Source organism: Bidens hawaiensis, unplaced genomic scaffold, assembly GCF_021521415.1.
Source record: "Bidens hawaiensis isolate Kalapana, Puna unplaced genomic scaffold, B.hawaiensis_p1.1 tig00014338_1, whole genome shotgun sequence".
Classification (NCBI taxonomy): Eukaryota; Viridiplantae; Streptophyta; class Magnoliopsida; order Asterales; family Asteraceae; genus Bidens; species Bidens hawaiensis.
In genome coordinates, this window is record NW_027492236.1 from 475,909 (window position 1) to 487,419 (window position 11,511).

Consider the following 11,511-nt stretch of genomic DNA (forward strand, 5'->3'; position numbering starts at 1 on the left):
TACCGGTACCGGTATTTAAGGTAAAATTCGGGAAATACCGGTACCATACCGGTCCCGAAAACTCAAAACCTTGGTACCGATTCGATACCGACAGTACCAAATTGATACCGATTTCGATACTGGTATCAATCGGTACCATACCCATGTTTGCTCATCCTAGTTGACATTGGGATGACTAAATGCAAAGGAAAGAAAACATTTAAAAGACATACGGTGGTGACCCATTATCAACATATACCTATTGACATTGACATGACTAATTACTTGTAAGCCTATACATTCACATGCATAATGTGACTTAACATGAAATATGGACTATGAATTAGTTTCATATGATCCACCTAACTTATGCCTTTTAAGTGTTGCAAACTAGGTGATGTACAACAAATAAAAGAAACACAAACAGTTTCAAGAAATTATGCCACTGATAGATCAAAAGTTTCAATTTTTCACGTAACGGTAATTCCTTTATTAAAAATAAAATAACAATTAATTAATGCTCACTATATAATAATAATAATAATAATGATTAATTATTTTTTATGATACCATCTTCTAGAGAAAGTTGAAAAGCAAAACGCCCACTGGAAAATGAATAATGAATCTGGACATATATTATAGGTACAATCCAAAAAAGGGAAAATGATGGTAATTACTAATTAGCTAAACAACCAGCTATAAATGAAGGCCACTTGCAAAGTTGTTACCACACTCTTTTTTCAACCAAAACTCATCATCTTAGCAACAAAATGGCCTACAAGAGTAAGATTTTGATCATCGGAGGAACCGGTTACATCGGCAAATTCATCGTCGAGGCTAGCGCCAAGGCCGGCCACCCTACTTACCTCCTTGTTAGGGAATCCACACTCTCTGATCCTTCCAAGTCCGCTTTGATCGACTCCTTTAAGCAATCTGGCGTTATTCTCGTCACTGTTAGTACTACTTTTCTATGTATTAGTTTTTATATTAACTAAATATCTTTTTTTTGCATCAAGGCAAGCGGCGTTGAATTGTAAAAACTTGTTTTCTTTTATTTCAAATTTTATGACGATCTTTATGTGTGTACGTGTTTTGGCTAGGGTGATTTGTATGATCATGAGAGTCTCGTGAAGGCGATAAAGCAAGTGGATGTTGTGATCTCGACGGTTGGTCATGTACAACTTGGCGATCAGGGTAAAATCATTGCGGCTATCAAAGAAGCTGGTAACGTCAAGGTAACGTTAATTAGTTTACTAATCAAAGTTAGGTTTAATTGTTTGCAATTAAATTCTCCTTTGTTAAGTTCTATTATCGAATTTTGGGGGAGGATTTGCTCCTAATGTTCCCTCTGGGATCGCAATTGGTTGGGTTTTGGAAGGATTTAGGCATTCTCAACCCCGTACCATGTTGATATACCTTTTATTTTATTAAAAATACTCGTTTGATCTACCTGACCGAAAACCCGTTGAATATCTATCGGGTTTTTACAAATTATAAGATGTCTATTATATTGGGCAAGCAACTATTAATTAATTATAAAAAAATGATTACCAATAAAATATTGTAAATAACTAATCACTTACAATAAATACTACCCAAAAAAACAACTCCATCAAAAAATAAATTGTAATTTATAAGGTGTATTATATGCCAATTAGTCGGGTAATCGGACATATTACAAATCTCAAACTTGTAAAAAATTTAAACCCGTCCATTACCCTAATGAAACTAATGAAACAATATTACCCATCCCAAATGTTTGGGATTCATTGCCATCCATGTGTTCATCCAATTCATCATAGCAAACACTTATCTTCTATTATTAATGTAATCTTATATTTCCAGAAATTCTATCCATCGGAGTTTGGAAACGATGTGGATCGTACTAACGCCGTGGAGCCTGCGAAAACCGCTTTCGCAATCAAGGTTCAGATTCGCCGAGCCATTGAGGCTGAAAATATCCCTCACACCTACGTTTCCTCCAACTGTTTCGCCGGTTATTTCCTTCCAACACTGGCGCAAGCAAACGTCACGGCTCCACCGAGGGACAAGGTAGTGATCTTAGGCGATGGAAACACGAAAGGTATGAACAAAAGCTTGATTTTCAAACTCTTATTGTGCAATTTCTAATAATGTTGCAATTTCACAGTTGTTTTCAATGATGAACATGATATTGGAACTTACACCATTAAAACTGTGGATGATCCAAGAACTCTGAACAAGATTGTGTACATTAAGCCTCCCGGTAACATTTACTCGTTTAACGAATTGGTGGCATTGTGGGAGAAAAAGATTGGGAAAACATTGGAGAAGGTTTATCTTTCTGAAGAGGAAGTTGTGAAGACCATACAAGGTAACAATAAAATTTGATACCTTATCATACCCACTTGTTTATTAATTTGCAAGTGTTAGTTTTAACAATTTGTTTGTTTGTGTTGTTTGTTATCTTGTAGATTCTCCGGTACCACTGAATGTGGTGTTGTCAATCTCTCATTCGATCTTTGTAAAGGGAGACCAAACTTACTTTGAGATCGAGCCATCATTCGGGGTCGAAGCTTCTGAACTTTATCCTGATGTGAAATATACTACAGTCGATGAGTATCTTAACCGTTTCGTGTAACCATGGTGGTGCGATGAAGCGAGAATAAGTAATAGTTATGTATGCGTTTTTTGTATTGCGGGTGGTTTATACTTGCTACAACTTTTTTTTTGGTGGTGGTGTTGCTAAATTTTTCAAGAATAAATTAGAGTCGTGTTTATGAATTTATATGCTATTATAGAGAATTTGTGTATCACTATTAACCCCATTATAACCACCATCGATAATGTTAACATCCATGTCCCTACATTCCATATCCTTTCAAAATCGTTGCTATTAAAGGGAATATCTTTTTCACTTGAAAGACTTTTATTATATACTTTTTCATAATTTGTTCTTAAAACTTTTAATAGGCAGTACACTGGTCATAATGCTTGGGTATCGTTCTCATTATGGTGTCAAGAAAATTGATTGTTATGATAAAATATGTGAAAGGTGTAAAATTCTCTGTATGTAATTGACACCTAAAGGGAACTAAGCCTAATATATTTATATCAAATAGCTCACCCAAGTCAAGTTAAGAAACTGGCTATGTCATTTTGCTAAACTTAAGTTCTATTGTATGAGGCTACATTCCGGGATTTTTCTAACATTTCTCACTTGGTCGAATAACTATTCGTTAAGTTTGACCAAGTAAAGCATGCATCAAGTTTCACATTATTAAACTATATATTCGAGTTGCTAATAGTAACTCAAGACCACCAATAGTCATGTACTAAAGTCTCAACAAAAAGCATTTAAAACTTAAAGCAAAATAACTAAATTGAACCCTTAGATTCTGTTCGTTTCAAGGATTTGAAAGGAATTCTAAGGAATGAGATTTTAAATCCTATGAATTGATATGTTCGTTTCATTAAATGAAAGAATGGGAATGAAAACTAAATCCTATCAAATCTCATATTTCATGGGATTTTAAAATGCCACATATTTTAAAGGATTGTTATGGAAAATAAAGGATTTTTTTTATTAACAACAAAAATCCCTCAAAAAATAATTCAAAAAAATTAATAAAAATCATAATTTAAAATATAAATAAAAAACGAAAAATGTAAAAAAACTAAAACGTTTCCGCCTTTGCTCTCGTTCTAAAAAACAAAAAAAAAAGAAATGAACCGACACTGAAAGTCGATGAAAACGAAACACAAATCAAAACTGAACAGAATTGATGGAAACCGAAAAAATCGATCAAAACGAAACAAAAAAACTGAACAGAAATGAAACTGAAAAAACCGACCACAACGAAACAAAAGGCCGAAAACGAATCCGTAACCGACCAAAAACAAACAAAAGAAGCCGAAACCCAACCCGTCCAGTGCTCCAAAACCGACCAAAAAGAAACAAAGGAAAGCGAAACCCAACCCGTCCAGTGCCAAAACTCGTGTCAGCTCAATTCCAATACATATTAACCAACCAAACACATGATAGTGATTCTCAAACATTCCATTCCATTCCAATTCCAAATCTTTTAAAAAAAGTCCGTGAAACGAACGCGCCCTTAAAGTATGTCTTTTATTTGAAAAATTATTCATACACATGACATGCTATCATCCAAGGTGTTTACTATGACATACATCAACTTTCATTTTGGTATTTGTATTTGTTTATCCGACACGAGTTTTACCAATGTCTGAGTTTTATCAACCGAATAAACGTCGTTTTAAATATGTTAATTTTTTATTAGGTTTTACCACAACGCTCATGTCTTACCACGCCCGGTTTTTAACGACCGAATAAATGTCGTTTTAAATATTTTAATTTCTTTGTATGTTAATTTGATGAACTTACTTTTTGGATTTAGTTATGATACTGTAACGTACGTAACCGATACCTAATTGCATTGACTCGTCACCAAAACAAAGAATACGTCGCATAATACGAGCGGGGAAATGAGCAGTTCTAACAGATTTTGAAAGCTGGTCAAGTTTGATTATATAAATGCATTGAGCGGTTATAATTATCATTATAAAAGTATGCATGAATGGGAGGTTTAACATACTGATGCTTTTGGTCTTAATTTCTTTACTGCGTGGAGGAGTAAATCGCCACTCCTAACTCTTATTTATGTTAGTCGGCCATTCCTAAGTCCGATTAAAGAGAAAGCCGGCAAACAATTTGTATATTCTCTAACTATTCTTAGTATGGTTACACACCTATTTATGTTAGTCGGCTATTCCTATGTCTGATTAAAGAGAAAGCCGACAAACAATTTGTATATTCTCTGACAACTATTCTTGCACACCTATTTATGTTAGTCGGCCATTCCTATGTCCTATTTACGTTAGTCAGCCATTCCTATGTTAGTCGCCATTTCTAGTGACAAAAACCCCATATGTCTAACAAAAACGTGTGACCCCCCCCCCCCCCCCCCCCAACTGATCAAAAGCCTAGAAATAGCACTTGTTCGTTATCTTGTAAAATCTCCATGACCACTGTACGTGGTGTTCTCAATCTCACATTCGATATTTGTGAAGGGAGATCAAACTTACTTTGAGATCAAGCCATCATTTGGGGTGGAAGCTTAGATAAGCATCTTAACCGTTTCGTGTAAACATGGTGGTGCGATGAAGCAAGTATAAATAGCAACTATGTATGTGTGTGTGTGTGTGTGTGTGTGTTTGTATTGTGGGTGGTTTGTACTCACTACAACATTTCGTATGGTGCTGGTGTTGCTAAACTTTTCAAGAATAAATTTTAAACTTTTTAAGTATCGGTAATGTTAGCATCCATGCCCCTACATTCCATACCCTTTTGGTATCATTGCTATTAAAGGGATATCTTTTTTACTTGAAAGCCGTTTTTTTAACGCCCAACAATATAAAATTGCATAGGTACTCCATACAAGGTAGCTCAATGGCACAAGGCCCACGACAGCTGGCCCAACCCAGCCGTACGAAGCCCTTAATCGCCTCCAAGTTATCTCCAGTTTCAGGAAAAACCCACCCGTCCGAAGGCCACTGGTGGTAAAACCTGGACCCCATCGGGATTAAACTGGAGATCACAAAGATGCCACTCTTCCTTCATTGAGCCACCCATGCTCCCCAAAGTTTTGTTAGTAAGAATTGAACATGGGTCTTCATTGAGGGACCCATGCTTCCTAACACTATACCGCATTAAAAAGAACTACTTGAAAGCCTTTTAATTATATACTTTTTCCAATTGGTATTCTTAACTTTTAATAGATAGTTTTAGTGTTATACTCCTCAAGCACATATAAAGCTACCTCTAACAATCGGCCCATACCCAAGAGACTCGTATATAAAATGAACATAAAAAAATAAAACAAGTTAGCCAATGAATAAAGAATTGTAATATAATATATGTTTGATATTGAATTGGAATTATAGTATTATACCAAGTATTTCAACTCATCGCTTCTAGTAACTAGCTTAACTTCTTTAGAGTTTATTAAGTTTGAAGCTTAATATTATGATGTTAAAAGTAGTAGTTTTTAAAACAAAAGTAAAATACTTAATTGTTTAGGGTGATGAATTTAAATTAAATCAAATTTACTCGAATTCGAGTTTCAAATACGAACCTAATTCAAATTCATGTATAAAAAATAAAAGCTCGTAATAGTTGATTCGACTAATTCAAAAGTTCGTTATTTGATTCGTTGAGCACGCTATGTGAACAATGCCTTAGGTAGATCCTGCTTTAGCTAGAAACTAGGCGACGGATCGAGGACAAATAAACCAAAGTTATGGATTTACATGTTGGCCCAATTGTTGCGTAATACTCTTGGATGGCTCATTGGACTTAACAAGGGTGGTCATGTGGTGTTTGGCCCAATCTGAGGGTATACATTTATTATGTTTTCTTCTACAAAAATCGGCTTGTGTAAGGCTTTGGTGACTTTCTGCTCGTATGTTTTTCTTTTTTTGGATAAACTGATAATGAAAATTTATTTGTTGGTAAAAAAAAAGAAAATTATGGGTACAAACAACTGCTATTGTTTAGAAGTTATTCCAAAACAAAATACAATCGGTTAGGGCTGTTACTTTTACCTGAAACCCGAAACCTAACCCGAAAAAATCCGTACCCGAACTAACCCAACCCGATGAACCAGAACCCAAGAAAAGACGAACACGAACCTGAACCGAAGTAATTCGGGTTGATTCTTGAGTTTGAATTCCGGGTTTCGGGTCAACCCGAAAAACCCGAATAAACTTTTAGTTTTAAAACCAAATAATAATTGTCCTATATCGAATGTTATCATCCCACCTATTGTGGATATACTATTTATTGCTTATTAATGTTTTCAATTTATGACTAAAAACAACCATAATGGTAAACCCTAACCATGATATATTGAAGACGGTTATATTAGTATTGTTTATTATGGCTGGAATTTTACTTCTTTTGGATTGTTTTACCATGTTATTTTTGTCTTGTTATTGGTTGTTACGTTACGAGTGAAAAAGAAAATGTTAGCTTTTGTTTGTGTTGTAGTTTTTTGAATCTTTGATGTTTTTTAGGATACTCGAAACCCGATTAACCAACCCGAAAAAACTCGAACCCGAACTACCCGAAGCCGAAGAAACCGTGAGAGATTTGGGTTGGGTTTCGGATCTAAAATTTGAACTTTGAAACCCGAATAACCGAAACTCGAAAAACTAACCCGAAGAACACCCCTACAATTGGTCGTAATCAGCCAAGGGCCAACAATAAATGTGCACCATGGCCACTTGCTCCATCACTACTTGCTTGTCGTTGGCTCGTTGCTACACTCTTTTGGGTGGGCGGGACACGCTACTCAGTGACAGATCTAGACCAAATTTTTTTTACCGTATTTAATACAATATCTGAAATTTTTTTACCATATTTTCATACAATAGTTTTTTTTTTTATTTTTTTGAACTTTGTGTTGCACTGATATCATCATTTTCTAAGAATTTTCGTTTAAAAAGATTGCTGATAAGACTACCATTTCATCTTCCAAGTTTTCTAATTTTAGAAGGGACAAAATTTAAACCATAAAACCATAACCAATTTCAACTTACACATAAACTCAAATATCCAACAAACCAAAATCAATCACTCAATTGCTACCAATGTGATGGTGGTCCATTGACAAATGCAAAACACTCATTGCTACCAAAGGGGTCTGGGAGGGGAAAGTCTTGAGTTCAAGTCCCATATATAACAAAAAGTAAAAGAAGTTCAACGTTAAAAAAAATTCATTCAATTGTCCATAAACAATTCCAATTTAACAATTTATATAAACAAATAAACAATTAAAATTTTAAATAGAAGTATAAGAATACATAAATTGAACAAGTATAATTCAAACCGTGAAAAAGGGACTGGAGGAGCATCAATTGTCGGCAACTCAACTGCAGCATGGAGGTCCAGTGACCGGAGGAGGGCAGCAGGGGGTCGGGCAACGTGGGGGTGGAAGCAGAACTGAATAAAACTTTGTTTTATTGAATGTTCATGTCCGGCCTAAACCAAGCGTCCAAGCATCTAGAGCTGTCACTTTTACCCGAAACTCGAAACCCAACCCGAAAAAACCCGTACATGAATCCGAACTAACCTGACTTGAAAAACACGAACCCGAGAAAAGACTAACCCGGACCCGAACCGAAATAGTTCGGGTTGGTTCTCAGGTTTGATTTATAAGGTTTGGGTCAACCCGAAAAACCCGAATAAACTTTTAGTTTTGAAATTAAATATATTTTTAGGTATAATATGCTTAGTCTTAGTCAATAAAGTTATCAAAATCTGACCCTAATCGATATTTGTCATTCCAACTATTATAAATCAATTGTTTATTGTTAATTTTTGTTTTCGTTTATTACTAATAGCAACCGTAATCGAACAACAAAATTACGTTTCGTGACACCCCATAAGAATATGTTATTATCCGTACTAGTATAAATAATAATTAAATTGAAAACGCTTATTATAGGTTCGAATATGAGTTACTAGGCTATCATATGCATCAAGAATTCACATTGTCATATGTCTTGTATTGGTAACCATTGGAGGATACCCAGGTCACACACTAGTCCGTCCGTTCGGCAAACACAAACATAATATGAACTAGGAATAAGAATTACAAGACCATAACGGTACATGCGACAATCATACGTAAATTTATAATTATGTATCCGTATACAAGAGTGAAATATTAATATTCGATATTATTAAATTACAATTCCTAGAAACTTAACCCTAAACTCTTGATCAAACACCTTAATTAGAATTCAACCTACACTTATTGTATAATTTGAGAAATTTGTTAAGCACCAAAATATCTCCAAGACATCATAATAGCAATCTTAGGAGACAAGACCCAAACAAATCATAGCATGTTCCTAACACACTGACTTTCGGCAGAAAATAATACACCCCAATCTCTTGAATATTTTTCTTATTACTCCACTCAACCTTCACCAACCTAAAAGCCATGCTATGTCAAATCCTTGTCTCTTTCCCCTACCTGCATAAAGAGTTCTTTGACTTGTAAAGGGAACTCACACAAAAATAATATACAAACACACAAGCTCTGTTCTCTTTGTTTCGGTTTGGAGCAGCCCAAACCCAAGACTTTGTTGCTTTCAGCTATATCCACACGACATACACAATCCGGGTTCTCTCTCTCATTTCCGATTGTTTCTCTCTACTTGGAGCACCACCAACCGACGCCACCTTCCGCCACCGTAGCCTCACCAGCATACGCCTCGACCAGTTGCTCATTCCGGCGCCACCAACCCACCACCTCCAACGCTGCTTTCTCCCTCTGTTACCAGCCGCGACCCGACCGCGCCACCGGTGCACACCACTCCACAAGTCACCACCCAGCATTGCATATCACAGCCAACCAATCGACCCGCATTATAACTCCGAACCCTACTTGAGACACTCTACGGTTCATCATTAAACCCGAAACACACCGTACACGGACTTAAACGTGGAGTGTGAAGCTAGCTCAAATTCTTTTCCTCAAACCAACCCGAGTTGTAGCGTAGGTATATCCTAAATCTCATTTCATATAAATATATCATGGAGAATGTTCTGTTGGAATTATGGACCGGTTCGGGTTAATCAATACGGCCAACCGGGTTATGACCCGTGAGAGTTACACCGTGAGATAACGAGTCATTGACCCGCTTAAGTTAGTTAACCGGGTTAGATACTTTAAGAAATGAAATTACATGGAGCGGGCTTTGGAACAAGAAGTGGACTTGTTGGCCCATTAGGTTTATAAGTAACTAAGTTGGTTAAACCTAATGATAGGTTATATAAACACATGATGTTTTATTAACCTGAAGCCAATTAACAAGTCCTTATTCCTTCCTCCACCCAAGCCGCAACCGGCCACCTGACCACCGCCGCTGCCCAGCCGTGACCGGCTGTTGCTCACCGCCGTTGCTGCCGCCGCCGCTGTCCGCACATCACCACTGCTGCCGGGTTGCCGTCGTGCACCGCACCGTTGGTCGTTGGATCTCTTTGTGTCACCTAGCTCGGTTCGTTAGCCTTCGGCGTCTCAACCGGTTAATTATTAACCGAGGTAAACTTAAATATGTCATTAGTTTAATTATATATTTAATGTTTTGACTCGTACTCATATTATTTGTAACCGGATCTTGTCGGGTTTAGTTTTCGGTGCTGATCAATGATATATTCCGCTGCGTATAATTATTAATTAATGTGATTAATTATTATTTGACACGTTTATTGAACCGGATTTAATAAACAAAATTTTAACTGATCTGAAACCCAACATGTTCATGCTTAAAAGTAACCACCCAACTAGTATGGTTAACAACTAGTATGGTTAACATTAACATGTTAAATAGAATAAGAGTTATGAACTTGTTAGGCATAAAATCCATAATAATATGGAACCTACACGGGATGGTGAAAACTTTGGGTTCATTATTTTAATATAACTACAAATATGCGTATATGACTAACAAGCATTCAATTAATATCTGGTTGTATACTTAAGTTGAATGCATGGGTGTGTAAACGTGTAATAAGAAAATCATATATAGTAGGTTAACTATATATCTTAGCATAATCAAGTAAATAAAACGTTATAACAAAGGGAAAACATATTGTTTAATTGTTTGGAGACTTGCATGGATTTTGGCACAGTATAGTTTACAATATACATACATATATATATATATGCTTAAGTTTAGGAGTGAAATGAAATTACTGTAATAAATGTGAGAAATAAATATGGACCACTAGTTTTATTTCATGTTTTAAATGTTTAAAAATAAATGAAAAAAATGTAAATGCAACAATAAATGCATTATCTTTCTTCAATTAATACAACTAATATAACCATAATAAATCTCTCTCTTTTCAATTAATACAACTAATATAACCTAAATAAATCCTCTCTGCTTAATAAATATCAAAATATAATATTTTTTTTTCCAATTGATATACTTAGAAAAATTATAGTTATAAATAATAATAAAAAAATATCATACAAGTGTGTTCATTAAATATAAACAATAAATATACAACATACACAAAATTATATAACCTACACTTGTTTTGAGCAATAAAAACGTACAACATACAAAAAAGTATATAACTTACATATGTAATTTGACATCAATAATTATATAAACTAGAAAAAGATACACACATCCTATACGTGTGTAGGTTATATGTTTTTCGTGTGTAGGTAATATGTTTTCTTATTCTTAGAACAAGTGTATGTTACATGTTTTTGTGTAGGTTGTATATTTTTTATTGACATTTAATGCTAGCATATGTAAGATAGTTTTTGTATTATTCATCACAATGTACCTACGTGTTGATGGATATTGATATATTGAGTTGGAAGAAATTGGTTTTGGATAGAAAAAATATTTAATGTATGAATAAATTGTATTTAAATGTGTAGGATAAAATTTTCGAGTGTAGGTTATATGTTTTTCGTGTGTAGGTTATATGTTTTCATGTGC

At 35.0% G+C, this 11,511-nt stretch overlaps 1 protein-coding gene across 1 annotated transcript; it reads left to right on the top strand.

Annotated features, from left to right (window-relative positions):
* Positions 1–704: 704 nt before the first annotated feature.
* Positions 705–2,650, top strand: LOC143546426 (eugenol synthase 1-like). Its single transcript, XM_077038095.1, has 5 exons — positions 705–932; positions 1,080–1,214; positions 1,825–2,062; positions 2,129–2,332; positions 2,433–2,650. The coding sequence occupies exons 1-5, from the start codon at positions 750–752 to the stop codon at positions 2,597–2,599; spliced, it is 927 nt and encodes a 308-aa protein (XP_076894210.1). The 5' UTR covers positions 705–749; the 3' UTR covers positions 2,600–2,650.
* Positions 2,651–11,511: the final 8,861 nt, after the last annotated feature.

Excerpts from the sequence above, each read along its gene's own strand:
- LOC143546426 (XM_077038095.1), top strand. The coding sequence starts at position 750 with ATGGCCTACAAGAGTAAGATTTTGATCATCGGAGGAACCGGTTACATC. Across the intron at positions 2,063-2,128 it reads AGGCGATGGAAACACGAAAG|TTGTTTTCAATGATGAACAT; the intron begins GTATGAACAAAA and ends GCAATTTCACAG. Across the intron at positions 2,333-2,432 it reads AGTTGTGAAGACCATACAAG|ATTCTCCGGTACCACTGAAT; the intron begins GTAACAATAAAA and ends GTTATCTTGTAG.